The 17,142-nt window shown below is 36.4% G+C and overlaps 2 protein-coding genes across 5 annotated transcripts in view; one reads left to right on the top strand and one right to left on the bottom strand.

Annotated features, from left to right (window-relative positions):
* Positions 1–4,042, top strand: part of MCTS1 (MCTS1 re-initiation and release factor) — a 73,561-nt gene extending 69,519 nt beyond the window's left edge. For all 4 annotated transcript variants that reach the window (XM_081277452.1, XM_081277454.1, XM_081277453.1 and 1 more), the window contains one exon: positions 138–4,042. In XM_081277452.1, the coding sequence (XP_081133578.1) occupies positions 138–219 (82 nt within the window). In that variant the 3' untranslated portion in view covers positions 220–4,042. The remainder of the gene's footprint in view (positions 1–137) is intronic.
* Positions 4,043–13,153: 9,111 nt separating this feature from the next.
* C1GALT1C1 (C1GALT1 specific chaperone 1) lies at positions 13,154–17,122 on the bottom strand. The gene is made up of 2 exons (XM_081277449.1): positions 16,936–17,122; positions 13,154–14,579 (listed from the first exon to the last, which is right to left on the bottom strand). Exon 2 carries the CDS (start codon positions 14,572–14,574, stop codon positions 13,618–13,620), a length of 957 nt encoding a protein of 318 aa, XP_081133575.1. The 5' UTR covers positions 14,575–14,579; positions 16,936–17,122; the 3' UTR covers positions 13,154–13,617.
* Between the last annotated feature and the right edge of the window lie 20 nt (positions 17,123–17,142).

The following is a 17,142-nucleotide window of genomic DNA, read 5'->3' on the forward strand; positions in this document are numbered from 1 at the left end:
ATGAGCCTAAAATAGATAATAAGTGTAACAAAAATAAATTCTCTACATGTGTCTCAATAACTAGAAAATAACATTGCACTTTGTTTGCCATGAATAAAACTATAAAAATGTGTTTATGTGTTTTTCCCCTTCTACAGCGAGAAAGTCAACAAAGGAATTGGCATTGAAAATATCCATTATTTAAATGATGGGCTGTGGCATATGAAGACATATAAGTGATCCTCAGAAGGAATGCACTTGGGCTAAATATGGATATTGTGCTGTATCTGTGTTTGTGTCTGTGTGTGACAGCATGAAGACAATGCCTCTGTGGTTATGCTGAATAAATTCTATAGATGCTAAAATTCTGTTAGCTTCAGAAATTATTTTAATTTTTCTTAAACTCAGAATTGGGTAGCACACTTGGACATTAAAGGGTATTTGGTAACTAACTAAACAGACAACTTAATGTCCTAGAAGGTTAATGATAGAAGATGAATTGGTAACTGAACTTGCCAGTTTATGGTGACCCCCAAATAATTTGTCAAGTTAATGGGGCTTAAAGCCAGACTGGGAATTTTATACTGTTATCCCAGGTCACCCAGCAGTACTTTTGTGTCTGTGTGTGTATTCCTGTGTGTGTTTGTTGTTGTTTAAATTTTCATTATGGAAAGTTCCTAACATATTCAAAAGCATGGGAAATAGTATAATGGGCCCTTTTTATCCATCACCCAGCTTTAATTTTTGGCCATCAATAACTACATTAATATGTATCTTTAAAAGATAAAAATAACCATAATAGCATGATCCCACCTAAAAAATTTAACTATTTCCTAATATGATCATCTAAACTGTTCAAATTCCCTCAGTTGTCTCTCTTTAAATTTTATTAGTTGTTGGTTTGCTTGAAGTAGGTAACAGATAAGATCTGTATGTTGCATATGGTTGTTGTAAATTCCTCTCCTTTTATCCTTTAAATTACATCTCAGCTTTTTGTTTGGTTGGTTTATAGTGCTAGGGATCAAACCCAAAGGCCTTGCACATGCTAGGCAAGTGCTCTATTGCTGAGCTCTGTTCCCAGCCCTATCCATTGAAGTAATTATTTAAGAAGTATAGTTCATTTGTAAAGTTTTCCCATACATTCTGGATTTTGTAGCACTATGAAGTCATATAACATAAGTTTTATGTCCCCTATGTATCCTATGTACACATTGAAGGCTGAATCAGATTAAGGTTCAATTATTTTAGTGCCGTAAGTAAAATCATACCAAAGGACACTCACAGCTTCCACATTCTGGTCCCCACCTTATTCCCCAAAGACTATGTATCTCCTTTCCTAAGGGCTATGGATCTACTTTAATAAGAATAGTAATTTGTTTTGAGAGCTTAAAAAGCAGCTGTGAATTTATTTAGTGATAAAGGCCTTTCCTCCTCATAACCTTGCTATTATTTTAGTGTCTCAGCCATCTTTATTTGGTTGTTTACCAATATATGACATGTGATTTTATTTTTCAGATGGATACAGACATTTACAAGATTTTGGTGAATCGTGTTACAGTTAGAAGTTGGTGAGAAAGGTGAGGGTGGATAATAAAAAGAGAGCGATTATTCTGCTGGCTGTTCCAGCTCAGCCTCTCTGGGTCTCACATAGGTGAATATAGATCCAGCGTCTGACCCTCAGATTAAGAAATCATTTCTCACTGATGAAACTTGTAAGACTTGGAGATTTCCCAGGTAGAATGTAAATGTATTGATTTATAGCAATAGGTCTACCTAAGGTAAACAGTAGTAAATAGAACATTTCTTGGTAAACATGGAAAAAGTAAACAAAGGTTGATAACTTGGGATAATATTTCATCTGGGCTGGGGTAAGTTTTGGAGAATTTTTCCTGCTTCATTATTACTTAGAATGCTTATCTGCTAAAGTCTTATCTTTTCTAAGATATTTCTATAAAAATGCCCTGATATTTTACTTCCTGTATCCTTTTCAAGTTCTATGTATAATATTTTCCTTTTGGTATACCAGTTATATTCTTGAACTTAGCATATTGGTTTATTATTCCTGGTATATAAAAGTATAAATGGTCTCATCAGTAATATAGTTAGAAATCATCTCTCAGGAGAGGTGTCTTCATCAGATATATGCCAGCTTACTGGTTTCAGAATCTGTTGTTTCCCCATTTGGGGGAGGAAACACACTATTTGAGGTCTGTAGCTTATATTCCTAAAAAGAATAATGTATCATTTGTATCAAAGCCAAGCTTTGAACTTGTATCTTTTTGCAGTGCTGAGGATCGAATCCAGGGCCTCATATATGCCAGGCAGGCACTCTACCACTGAGTACAACTCCAGCCCTGAACTTTTATTTTTGATTCTTAGATAACATTAATTGGCCAAGATTACCTGTGGAGAGTTAGCAATGAAAAACAAAGCACACACAAACACATATTGGAGAAGTTACAACTTTTAATTGCCTGGTTTTTGAAATGATTTATCCTTGTATCTAACCATTAGTACAGTGGGTATAGAGAACACTTTTTAAATATTCAACATCAACATCTGTGCTTGTTTTTCTACTATGCTGAGGTACACTGAATATGTTGCCTTGGTGATGTGAACTAAATATGTATGTTCCCTACCTCCCCTGGGTCTGAGTCCTCAGCTCATCCATTTGTTTTAATCAGGGTTATCACTCTAAAAGTACAGGCTTTTTCAGCTTCTCAACATTAGGTCATGAATGGAAGCCGATTCAAAGAGGTTAAACTAGCAGGTATATCAGCCTCTTTAGATACTGTGGTTGAAGGAAACTTGTTTTACCCATATCCCCAAGAGTAGGAATACAGGGAGAGCCTGTTTTCTCTCAAGCAATGTGTTTCCAGTTCATTTTAAGTTTCAAAATTAATTTTGTGTCAAACTACTTTACCAGCTAGCCATGCCTATGTATTTTAATCACTTTTACTTAGCCAATGTCAATTCAGCTCAGTGGGTATTTATTATCTACTAGATTTTAGGTGATGTGGCACAAAGATGAATAATACACTAGTAGCTGCCCTTAAGAAGCTTCCAGTCTAGTTAGTAAAGAAAATTTAAGCTGTGCATGGTGGCTGGGAGGTTGAGCAAGTTCAAAGCCAGCCTCAGCAATTTAGCAAGGCCCTGAGTAACTTAGGGAGACCCTGTCTAAAAATAAAAAGGGCTGGGGATGTGGCTCAGTGGTTAAGTGCCGCTGGGTTCAATCCCTGTTACCCCCCCCCCCAAAAAAAAAAAAAAAGAAAGAAAATTCATATTTAAAAAAAATCTGGGTAATGGTGGCAGCCTAACACCAGTATGAAGTCAGTAGGAATTTATAAATGCTTTTACAATTTCAGTCATCAAAACTTGCAAATTACACATGAACCAAACACAAAAATAGTCCTTAGGTTGTACTCAATATGAGGCTAAAAAGTCTGCATATTTTGTAGTTGCAACAATTCATTGTTCCAGTTCTGATGGTTGTCCCATTGTCCAGCCTCTGCCTGACCAGTCCTCTCTGGCAGACTCTTAACAGTGGTTTGGTGGCATTCTGTTGGCAGCTGCATTTTTTTCTTTCATTTTCTCTCTTGTCTTTTTGTGTTTTCTGGACCCCAAACAAAAGCAGCTGGGTTTATCCCAGGGGTAATTGTGAACATTTCCAATTTGAGGGATTTGATATTCTCCAAACAGAAGTTCATATGGTGTTTATCAAACAATGATTACATCCAGCCAAGTTCCCTCTCTATACAAATCAGCAACTGAGGATACATTATTTCTAAGTACAGTACTTCAGAAGAAGACATAACAATGGCAATTCACTAAATTTGCTGAGGTATTTCATTATAATTCACTTTTTGTTGTTCATGAAAATATTTATGTAGCAAGTATATATTAATGGAATGACTGTATGCCCAAACAAAATGTGGTAAATATTTTAACTTTGTTTATCTAGGTTCCTTAATTTTGAGAATGTATCTCAAGCTCTTCAAGAAACTCAAAATGATTCCAATATCTAAAGGAGTATCCACTAAAACAGATTTGTAATGAAAGAAAAGCAGTGAAAATGTATGCATCCTATGTCAATATAACCATCACATCTGAGGTCTCAAGCAATCAGAAACTTACTCAAGTTATTCAATAACTATAAGAATTAGGCAGTTAGAATATTTTGGAAGCCCTATAGAACACTTATGTTTAGTATGTTACTAGTCGTATCAAGGCAGTAAAGATTACACTAAATATAATTGTACTCTTAATATCAGTCTTTAAGCAGCAGTTCCTAAAGAAAACATACCTGTCAACATGGAGGCTGATGCATGTAAATGTATTCTATTTTTTGTATGTATTTTATACTTTGTATGTATACTTTTAATGGCAGGTAAAATAATGAGTTGAAAGACCAACAATAACATCAATTTGTTCAATATTGATTAAAACCAATTAAGTACTAGTAAAGGACCACAAGGCCATCAGATCAGGGGTGAATGAATAGATTTGAAGCCAGTTTTTAAATCAATGTTGAGATTATAAGGCAGGTTTCTTTGTTTAAGAGGCTAGCCTTTTAGAGAATATAATTTATTCATGGAAAAAAATAAGAAGGATGAATGGATTTTTTTTCTAATAATATCATGTTTACTAAGAATAGGTCATGAGGAGGAAAAGTTAAAGAAAAACTCATTAGTACAATTAATATTTGCCTCTTGAAGTGAAAATTAAAGAATTCCAAATTTTATCCTTGAAGACTTTGAGAAATGAGAGATGCATTAGTAAAGTAGTTTATACTTAAAATCCTAGTTGTAACAGAGAATGGCATGCCTCATTATTAATGTTCATTTCTAATTAGATGGATTGTTTTGGCAATTTGTGAAATATTCCAAACAGAATTGATGTTTCAAATGACTAAAATTTAGACTTGGATTAGAGGAATGAAGTAAAAGATGGGTAACCATTAAAAGTAGTTAATTAAAAATTGGGCTGTGGGCATCAGTCTTATGTGGAAGATTGTAATTCAGCAGGCTATGATTTCCAAAATATAGCAAACTTCTTCATGTCCCCATATACCAAATTGGTTCATCTCTTAGGCAAAAACAGAAAATAAAAAAAAAATCAAATTTACCAAACCACTCAAACCTTTTTAAAATCACATTCTAAAAATAGGAGAAACCCCATAATTTATAATCATAATTTTTATTACTTTTGTTTATTCCCCAATTTTTCAAATACTTTAATTTCAGCCAGTATGTGAACATGGAAGACTTAAAAAGCATAATGAATTACTTGACTTCCTTCAAGTTTATTGTAAATGTTCTCAAAACTCCACCAAGAATATAAAGATTTGAAAGATAACCAAGATTTATTTTTTCTTATTTTAATTTTTAATCACAAGACTTGATTGTCAATGATACTTATTAACTATCATGTAATCTCCGATGGTAAAACAAGTGATTTCTTCTGAGTTTTTACAAGCATGTAAGCAAAAGACTTGGTTTTCAACAATAAATCATTGGTTCTAACTAAGCACTTGTTTGGAGAAAGTGTCATTTTTCCAAACATGTGTCTTGAAAACAAATCCAGTTCTTTTTTTGCCTCAGGGGAAGCCATGCTGGGGAGTCTTCAGAGATCTGGCAACCCAGTTTTATTCTTACCAACTTCTGTTTTGAAAGGGAATGCCTTCTGTCTTTGTCCCCAAAATCTTTGGTTGTCCTACACTGATGCCTGATGGAGCCCTGAGGCTTATAAACAAGTAAGATGCTTCTCATGATGAAACTGCATGTTGTTCTGACACTGTCTATTAATAGTCCTGAATGAGCTTAAATTTGAGGCACCTTTTTTTTAATTATTTTTTGCTGTGCTTGGGTGGCACCCAGGGTGTAATGCATGCTCTGCATGCACTAGACTACTGAACAATACCCCTCAGCCTTGAGGCAACTTTGGAAAATATCAGGTACTTTTCATTTTGCTTCCCTTGAAATGTTTATTTCTGCATGTTGATGTTTTAACTAAGTTTTAATTTCTCATTATCTGAAAGATTTTGCATGTACTTTAGTCTGAATACAGTATTTATCAATGCAAATGCTGCTCCATTCAAAATTCATTTTTGAAGCCAGAATTCACTCTTATTTGTCTGACTGATCAGGGTGGGGGAGAGTCTTTTTTGTACTTTAGGCTCCGGACTACTTTCTTGAAGAGTTGACTTATACAAGGTTAGGGAGATGTATGCTTTTGTATGACTTAAGTTCTTTATGAAGTTTGCTGCTATAAGCATTTTGTATTTAAGAAAGTTCAACTTGAAATATATTTGAATATAGGATAGAAATAGCTTTACTTAATGGGATAATAGCTATTTTGAACCCATTAAGATCTCCTCAATAGCTTTCAAAAAGCACATGACTAGAAAAATTTTTCACTGGCATTGCTTTATTGTTTTAAAAATAGTAGGGACTGAAATGTTATTTAAAACTTGGATGCTTATACTGCACTATTTCATGTTGTGTTTCACAAGGTTAAAATTCTATATTTTGTAAAATGTCTGGAAAGGAGTCCAAAAAGTAATCTTGCTTTCTTGTTCCTGAATGCAAAGGTCTGAGAGGAGGCACATGATCTCATTAGCCTCCGGGTGTTGTCAAACACAATTCTCCCTCATGTACCAAATGCCCAGGTGCATTTATTGGGATGCAGGAGTCTCACTCAATCAGTTTTTTCCCAAACATGAAGAGAAACATCTTGGTTAAAGTGTGGGGAGATAGAAACCATATTGATTTGGGCATTTTGGCTCCAGTAATATCTCATCTACTGTGAAAGATGTTCTAAGCTAATTTCCTTTAAAAAGCAGTTCATAAATTTCTCCAAATATTTATAAAAAAGCTGTTTTATCACACAGCACAGATTAAATGTACAGATGTTATCTTAAAACTATTAAGGTGTTTCCCTGTGAATTTGAATATTCACTACCAGCTGTTACATCAGTATTAATATTTTACCATCAAGAGATTTCATACAAAGGTCTGATATTTAACTCTTTAAAGGGAAATAACATTCCCTGAGTGCCTACTATGTGTTCAAGTTCTATTTACATATTTTGCTTAATCTTTATGATGCTTCCATGAGGTAGACTATAATTTTCATTTTACAAATGAGGAAACTAAGCCAGGCATGGTGATGCATGCCTGTAACCCCAGAGACTTAGGAGGCTGAGGCAGGTGTATCACAAGTTGAAACCAGCCTCAAAATAAGATGGTACTGGGGATATAGCTCAGTGGTAAACTGTCCCTGGATCCAATTCCCAGTTACAATAAACACACACCAAACAAAAAGAAGAAGAAACAACTAAGGCTCAGAGAAGTTAGCTAATAAATAACAGGTTTGGAATCTGAACTTAGGTCCACCTGAGTGCAAAGCCTGTCTTGCAGAAATCTCTTCTTTTGTATATTATAAAGTGTTAATCTCGACCAACAGTTAAATCTCCATCTTTATGGATTACGGAGAGATGTGTGAATTGGCAAGCCTCTGTTCCAAATTGGGAAAAATATGGATAGGATTTGAACGAGATGCGTGGGATGCACACAGTCTTGTGCTGCCGAGGCAATGTTTTTCTGTTCCCTCTTCAACAACAGGGCATGCTAGAAGAATCTTTAGAAGTTGAACAGTCCTCAGGTCTGAACTTTTCCTATTATTCACCTTTAAGCCAGGTGATTTGTGACTTTTTAAAGGTTAAAAGCCTTTGCTTGATCTATAAAACACAAAGGGGAGGGCTAGTTAAGAAGTGGGGTAACGAGTCTATACAATATACAGTGTAATACGCAAGGACAGGACTTGACGTTGCTTTGAAGATAGTTGTGGGGAGGTTAGTGAATAGTAAAATTAATGAGAGGAGCAGTTTTGGTTCAGTTATAATTCAAGGTAAAAAAGTTGAGAGGTCTATATTTTGTTCCAAAGTACAATGATTTAATTTTGAGAAGGAGGAGCCAGTGATTGCACTCTTTCAAGGAGATGGCCTGGGGCCTGCTTAATCAGGTTGCAGTTTCCATTACATTCAAGAAAATCAGAAAAATAAATACAACTTGTAGAAGAAAAATTTGTTTTCTCCCATTCACATTTAACCCTTGGAGGGGGGAGGCGGTTCTCACATTTTTCGAATTGTTTAGAACTGGTGTACAACATGGTAGCCACCAGCTATATATGGCTACTGAGCACTTGGAGTGTGACTAGTCTGAATTGAGATGTTGTGTAACTGTTAAATTCAAACTGGATTTCAAAGAATTAAAAAAAAAAGAATGTAAACTATTTGTTGATTACATGTTGAAATGACAATATTTTTAAATATATTGGGCTTAATAAAATATATTTGCTAAGATCATTTTACCTGTCTTTACTTTTTAAAAAAAATTAAAGTTATAGAGGGACATAGTATCTTTATTTTGTTTATTTATTTTTAAGTGGTGCTGAGGATCGAACCCAGTGTCTCACATGTGCAAGGTATGCCCTTTGCCACTGAGCCACAACCCCAGCCCCTCTTTTTACTTTTTTAATGTGGTTACTAGGAAACTTAAAATTACATGTGTGGTTTACATGTTCAACATATCAAAGTCTTACATGAAGCTAGAAAGTTTTCCCTTCTCCTCTTCAGCTGGTACACGACTGGTGTTCTACTAGAATATTTCCATTAATTCAGTACTTTTGAGTACCTAGGTGAATGTCTCTATCAGTCACTTGCTAGATCAAAGCATTTTAAATATTTTTAAGCCCTCCTACCACTAGCACTTTTGCCCAACTGCCAAAGCAATGGCATAACCAATGTGATTATTATTGCATGGAATTAATGAAAACTACCAAAGAAATGGAAATCATGCAAGTTAAAAATGGCATTTATCAGATCTAGGAATTTTAAGGCAAAAGGACCACCATATTCTAATAAACTATGATCATGTAAAGCTTATGCCAAGTGATTACCAGGCCTTGTATTGAACTCATAGATATACAAGGCAATTAGTGTATATGCTCCATACTAATAAAGGTGTATGTTTTTTGTTTGGTTGGTTTTGGTTTTTTTTCTGATATGGGGGTTGAACCCAGGAGCACTTCATTACTAAGCTGCATCTCCAGTACTTCTTGTTTTTTTTTTTTTTTTTTTTTTTTAGAGAGAGAGAGAGAGCAAGAGAGAGAATTTTTAATATTTATTTTTTAGTTCTCGGTGGACACAACATCTTTGTTGGTATGTGGTGCTGAGGATCGAACCCGGGCTGCATGCATGCCAGGCGAGCGCGCTACCGCTTGAGCCACATCCCCAGCCCATCTCCAGTACTTCTGTCTTGCTAAATTGCAAATGGCTTTCCTCAAATTTGTGAGCTTTCTGCTTCAGCCTCTTGGGTTGCTGGGATTGCAGGTGTGCACCACCACACCCAGCTGGATTTTCCTTTTTAAAAATTATGATGGGGGTTATGGGGGTGTAACCAAATGGCACTATGCTTGCCTATTATGCACAAGGCCCTGGGTTCAATCTGTAGCACCACACACACAAATTATATGAGCCCTAGATAAACACCATTTTTTACTTTCCAAACAAGTCATTTTCCCATCACCCTTTAAATGTTTTATAGCATTTTGTCTTTTTTTGGGGGGGGATTGAATTCAGGGGCACTCGACCAGTGAGCCACATCCCCAGCCCTATTTTGTATTTTATTTAGAGACAGGGTCTCACTGAGTTGCTTAGCACCTCACTTTTGCTGAGGCTGGCTTTGAACCTGTGATCCTCCTGCCTCAGCCTCCCAAGCAACTGGGATTATAGGCCCAGAAGCATTTTATCTTTTTTTTTTTTTCACGTCGTTACTCCACTTGTTCATTCTTGTACACTTTTAAAAATCAATTGTTTTGCTGGGTCTGATGTAATCCCAGATACTTGGGAGGCTGAGGCTGGAGGATCAGAAGTTCGAGGCCATCCTGGGCAATTCAGTGAGACCCTTCAGTGTCCAGGGCCTGCCTTGACTCAGACGGGGACAGCTAGGACAGCCAGAGTGAACAGATCCCAGACTGAGTCGGGAGAAGGTTCAGCTTGCAGAGTGTCCAGGCTGAGAGGAAGGTGAGAGGGAGGGAGGGAGGGAGAGAGAGGGGAAGGGAAGAAGGAGGGAAAGAGGGAGGGAGGGAGAGAGAGAGAGGGAAGAGAGCGCATTTTATCTTTTTTAAAGAGAGAATTTTTTAATATTTATTTATTTTTTTAGTTTTCGGCAGACACAACATCTTTGTTTGTATGTGGTGCTAAGGTTTGAACCCGGGCCGCAGGCATGCCAGGCGAGCGCGCTACCGCTTGAGCCACATCCCCAGCCCCAGCATTTTATCTTGATGATGTTGGAATTGGTGTGATTATTTTTAAATTTCGGGGAATTCATTCTTTACAGAGAGAGTAAATATTTCTGAATTTTTTTTAAATTTTATTTTAGTTGTAGATGGACACAATACCTTTGTTTTATTTATGTCGTGTGGAGGATTGAGCCCTGGGCCCCACACATGCAAGACGAGCACTCTGCCTCTGAGCCCCAGCCCCAGCCCCCTGAATTCTTTGTATGCCAAAAGAAAGTCAATTTCTGTAAACATATGCTCTTCACATAATCACTCAGGCATGCACTGAATGCATCTAAGTCTGCTTGTACCAAAAGGAACAGAATGTTACCAACAAATGAAGGGCAAATTAGTGATACATGATCACTAGACTGCTTTCAGCATCGTTTCCAACATAGGTGTGTTCTGCTTTGAGAAAATCCAATAGACATGTTTCTTTAAATGCATTATAGAAAAATTTGGGCATCATAAGTCAGATTTAATACATGGCAACCCTTTTGCTACATCAAATAAAAAAAACACTGAGGAGTCTAATCTATCTTTCCCCAGATCCAGTGTTTTAATTTTAAGAAGGAAGATCCAATAATTGAACTCATTCAAGGAGATGGCCTGGGGCCTACTTAAACTCAGTCTGCAGTTTCCACTGCATTCAAGACAGGTGAAAAATAATTTTTGGAAGAAACTTCAAGTTTTCTCACCTTCACATCTCACCTACAGGATAGGTGATGTGTCTTTCATTTCTAAAATTGGTTTAGACCTGTGCTGTTTAATGTTTGCCACTAGGCATATGTGAAGTATATTTACATACACAAGTTCTATTAAACATCTATTCTTCCCAATTCTTGCCCATTAAAAGAGTGGGGTTAGGGTCAGTTTTTGGCTATTGAATGTATTATTTTTCTGTGTAAACTAACATATATGGAGATCAAATCTGTAACCATGACCTCAGTAGTAGTATTTTCTATGTCAGTGATTCAGATTTTATCTACAAGACTGTATATACATGAGTTGAATGAGACTTTTTTTTTTTGGTACTAGGGATTGAACTCGGGGGCATTTGACCACTGAACTACATCCCTAGCCCCCTTCTTCTTTTGTATTTTATTTAGAGACGAGGTCTCACTAAGTTGCTTAATGCCTTGCTTTTTGCTTAGGCTGGCTTTGAACTCACCATCCTCCTGCCTCAGCCTCTTGAAGCCACTGGGGTTACAGGTGTGTGCCACCATGCCCAGCTGAGACAGCACATTATTTGTGGTAATATCAAAAATACTCATGTTCAAAATTATGATCCTCAATTTGGTTTGAAGAATATATTACCTTAGCACTTATTAGCAAATCAAATAATAAATGCATCCTGATATTTATTATAATAAATTGATATACTTATGTAACTAAGATGAAAAATTTTAACATAGTATTGTTCTAGGGAAGGCAACATAAAAAATTAGGAAATTTTAATGTATTTGTATTGGGAGCAGGGTGTCACATTCAGAGATATTGTTTATCATTGTACCCATGCTGAGCATGATTTTGATCAGTAGTAATTCAACTGAACCACATATATTAGGGTGCTTGATAAAAAAGTTTTATTATTCAAAATTATTGTTTCATCTTTTTATTTTTTTTTTTTTTTAGTGTTTCATCTTAACCAAACGTCCCAGTGAGGAAGATCAGAGTAATTAAAACAAAGGGTTTGACACACTACTATGAGGATCAATAATTTGAAGCCCACAGCCCTCCTGAGGAAATTCTCTTTCTAGTTTGCTAAAGCTGTGGGAGACCATTAGCATCATGATGTCTGCTACAAGAAATATTTTTTAATATTTAATTTTTAGTTATAGGTGGACACAATAACTTTTTTTTTAGTTGCAAATGGACATGATACCTTTATTTGTTTTTATTTTTATGTGGTGCTGGGGATCAAACCCAGTGCCTCACACATGCTAGGCAAGCACTCTACAACTGAGCCACAACCCCCACCCACTTTATTTTATTTTTATGTGGTGCTGAGGCTCAAACCCAGTGCCTCACAAAGGCTAGGTGAACACTCCACCTCTGAGCCACAACCTCAGCCCTACAAGAAATACTGATACCTAAAATGTAATGGTCTCATACCCTATGAGGGCTTATTTTTTTAAAAAAATATTTATTTATTTATTTTTAGATGTAGATGGATATAACACAATGCCTTTATTTTTATGTGGTGCTGAGAATCGAACCTGGGTCCCACTCTTGCTAGGCGAGCGCTCTACCACTGAGCCACAATCCCAGCCCCTATGGGGGCTTATTGATCTGACTTAATTCATTCAGCATGTGCTGGCCAGATTATTGGACAAATCAGCTCCACGTATTTCACACATTTGTAATGCAGGAACAATTGTATCTGGTACCACTGTGTAAAGATTTTGGGTAGCCACTGATATTAGGTAAATGGTATGGTAATGCAATGTGGATGCAAGGTTAGGGCCTCCACAGCAAAAACAGTTATGTGTGGTGCAACCACTAAATGAGAAAAATTTCAGAATTTGAGCAAGTACAAAAAAACTAAAAATAAACAAAAAATATGACAGACTCAGTTAAAATGAAACTATCAGGTGGCCCAAACAAATTCTGCAGACTTCCACAGAACTCATTTGCCTAACAGTAATATATAAATTTTAACTGATTCACTTTTATCTAAGTTTCTACTCAGAGCTTGATTAACTGAAACAACAGTTAAATGACATTACATTCTTTATAGTCACCTCTCCAATTTCAGTATCTGCATGCCAAAATACAGAGTCACATAGAAACTGTGTATGCTGAGGAATACCACTAAATTTTCTCAAAAGGATAGAATTCAACTTTTCTTTAATAGTGGATAGGAACATTTCCTTGGTTGCTTGGTTGTGTATTCTGTGAGGGCAAATCCACTGGCACCTGAGGTGGCTTAGAACATAAATCTACATTAGGAGTAAAGGAAATACAGAGCTAAAAGTTTTGCTTTAATCACAAATTCACAACTAGATATTTCACTTGAATATATTAGAAAGTTAAAAATTGACGTTAAATTTTTCTAACCAATTAGCAAAAATATGTCAAATTTTTAATGTTTAGAATTTATCACATATTTATAAATATGTTCTTTATTTGCAAAATTATTCTTAAAACATTTTAACACATTTAAATTGTCTTTTAAGGAAAAAATACCACCCTATTTAAAAACATACTAATAAACTTTAAAGTCTAATTATACCAGTGTCACCAGATTAAAAAAAAAATATGTACCGCTGTAGTAACACATGCTTTTTCCACTTATCAGTCATTATCAGAACCATTTGGAGGTAAGAAAATCAATGCATCATTGAAAAGATGTCCAAATGCCCTAAGACGGTATACTCCATACATCATCACATGCATCTGATTAGGAGTCAGTCCATTAAAAGTAACAGCCATATCTGAACAACATCCTTCTACTACCTGGTTGGGATGATTAGTCATTGCTTCTTTAATAGAAAGCCCAACAGATTTGGTATTAAATACATCTTTTCCGTCTGCGTCTTCTGCGTTTTCTGCAAACACTCCAGCGTATTTCAGGCAGACTGCTAGCTGCTTATCTTCAGATATCTTCCAAATCATTCCTCCCTGTTCAGGACACTTTTCAGGGATATTCAGAAGGCTGTTAAGTCTTTTCATTGATTCTATACTTAAGACAATTCCTCCTTCCACACTCACATATTCAAGGTCTCCAGATTTTATAGTGTGACCTATATAGAAAGGTTGTGATGGATCCTTTTTTAACAAAAAATACTTTAGGTTTTCAATAATAGCAAATGTAGTGGGGCATGCAAGAAAGAACCAGTGGTATTGGTTGCTATACTTATCAAAGGCATATTTGTAAGCTTTTCTCATCATTAACCACATTTCACTTGTTTTCATATTAATTGACTCAAATACTTTAACATTTTCAGAACTGAAGAACTCTGCTTTGTCACAGTGTTTGGTCCAAGTGTCCTTCACTGCAGCCCAAAGACTCACATCTTTGGGTTTTACAAGGATGATGCAATATACCCGAAAGCTCTTACTGAGCTCCATGCGTTCATCCTCTGAAATTTTCAAGATATCTTCTTTGTTAGGAGCTTGTAGGTGATGATGCTCATGATGATGCATTCTATTTCCATGACCAATTCCAATGTGTCCTAGAATAGTGATCAAAGCACAGAAAATGCTTCCGAGCATCACACCCTTCAAAAATGAACTGCTTTCAGAAAGCATTTTTCCTATAAAGAAGAAAAAGACCCTTAAAATACTTAGTCTAGCCATTTGGTTTGGTATTACTTTATTCTGACATTTTGCTCTTAATGCTAAAAAAAAAAAAAATTCCCAAGCTTGAAATCAATTTAGTTGCAGACAGTATTAAGCATTTTCAGAATCTTTAGTTTTCAATGGTATCTGACTTTTATTCAGTATAAAATATAATTCTGCAGAAATTCCTCTATGGAGGATTTGCTGTGGGAAGGTTATTTTTGTACTTTATCTATAAGGATTTAATTAACCAAGCATTAAATCGAGGCATTAGCCCTGGAAACCAATGTTACAGAGGTTATCTGTCCATCATTCTTTAAATAATTTTGTACCCCAATCTTGCACTATATTATTTAAGTACCTCTGAAGATATAAATGGACTTTTAGATCAATACTTTAGATTGAACAGATAAATCACCTATAATTGGCAAATCACCAATGGCATCTGTGCTAACATTTCTCTTTTCAACCTTTGCTTTGTTTAACTGATGGCTAATGTCTTATGTGTTTTGAGTACATCTAAATCAAGTTTCTTGAGATTGACAGATTTCAATGTGTATTGTTAATGTTTACCCTCCTGTTCCTAAGATTATGGGTTTCCAATAAGTCAGCCATTTTCTTTCTGAGAAAAAGGAAAAAGTTTGATTGCTTTGCTAGCAAAGGAGAAACAGGAGACTCCTGTCCCAGAGGTTGTGATTCGCCTCATCCCAACTAATGATGGAATAAAAGCCCCCAATGAAAATGAAGCTATCTAGATGAAAAAATGAATAAATATAGGCATAGGGATCATTGATAAACATTAGTACTTCCTCAAAAGGCATTTTCTTCTTTGGGGAAGTAAAATGGGAAAAGTCTACACATACATTTCAATTAGAAATTAAAAGAAAACATTAAATATAACTACTGAGAAAATTGTATGCACACGTCTATGCTACCAAAGGCTGAAAATTCCCCCAATCTCTTCTCTATCTCCACAAAAAATACTCTAGTGAGCTATTTAGATTTCCCCCTTGTTTCTCAAAGTTGAAAGGAACCTTAGAAGGTACCTAATGGCATTTTTCTCATTTTACAGATAGGAAAATGGAGGACTGCAAGGTTAAGTAACCCAAACTTACAAAGTTAGTCAGTGTTAGTAGACTAGAACTCAGATCTCCTGACCTGTTTAATTCTTTTTCAATTAAAGACAAATAATCTAAACAGTGCTTCTACCATATTATTGAGAATTTAATAAATGAGTTCCTGAATAACCTTGTTTTCCTATAAATTAAAAAATGTGGCATCTAATGACTTTAAAAAAAATTTTCTTGTTGTAGATGGACACAATACCTTTTTATTTTATTTATTAATGGGGTGCTCAGGCTCAAACCCAGTGCCCCATGCATGCAAGGTAAGTGCTCTACCACAGAGCCACAACCCCAGTCCTCTGATGACGTTTTACACCCAACACCACCACACTGCTACAAGGAAACCATTCCCATGGTTTTCTTCTAAAGGAAATGGACTTTGACTGCTATCAGGCCAAGGTGTGGAATAGATTGGTAGATGTAATTCCTGAGTGTGAGGTGGGGAAAGAAGAAGGATGTTGGTTCTCTTGTATCATTCACAGAACTTGATCAATAAACAATTCCAAGAAGTGAGAAGCAACAAAAAACAAGGTCTGCTTAATTAAAGAATTGTCAGATACACTCTAAACTTAATTTATATAAGATTTTGGCATTTTGTATTACACAGTTTTCATTTGGCCAATATATGCTAATTCACATGCCTCTTTGCTTGATTATGGCATACGTGTGTCGGAATTCTTCTTGGTGGGGACCCTACTTCTGGCTGAGAAAATATTAATTAAAACGCAATAAATCTACAAATTTTACAAGATTATTTTCACCAATTATTTCAGGATTTTTTTTTCCTATTTGGGGAGGCAAAAAAAAAAAAAAAAAGGTAACACTGGGGACTGCACAGGATAGGAATTTTTTAACATGACAGACGGAAACTTAAAATTGCGCACGGAAACAAGGCAAAAACTATCCAAGTGGTAGTTTTAGAAGGTAAAGGTGGGTGAGGTGGATTATGTAAAAGGGAGGACCACAAAATGGAGAAGTGAGGAGTAGGGCAGGGTCACCCCAAGACTCCATGTTAGTGCCAAGGGAGTGCCACCAAGAAGGTGGCTCTCCATCTCTCTAACTCACTGGTCCTCCCTCAGCACCTGCCCGGGCATCCCGCATAGAGCATGCTGGGAACAAGCTAGGGCCTAGGCCTCCCCCGGAGAAGCGGAGGGGGCCAGCTGCTCCGGGGTGAGTTTGGGGTGGGGAGGTAGACCTTGGCACTCACCCGTGTCTAGAATGGCTTGGGGATAGGAAGGCACGGCTTCCTTTCACGTTCTTGCTACTCAGTCCCGCTCCTAGCCGGGCTGCTCTAGATGCTGGCGGTGTCCTCTCGTTGGTATAGCTAAAGGTGGTGAGATCAAGGAAGCTGACGCTCCGAAGGAGGGGGGCGGGGCAGAGGAACTCTGCGCCAGGCGGAGGGGCCGCCTTCCCA

This window comes from Spermophilus citellus, assembly GCF_964194105.1.
Source record: "Spermophilus citellus genome assembly, chromosome: X".
NCBI classification, from domain to species: domain Eukaryota; kingdom Metazoa; phylum Chordata; class Mammalia; order Rodentia; family Sciuridae; genus Spermophilus; species Spermophilus citellus.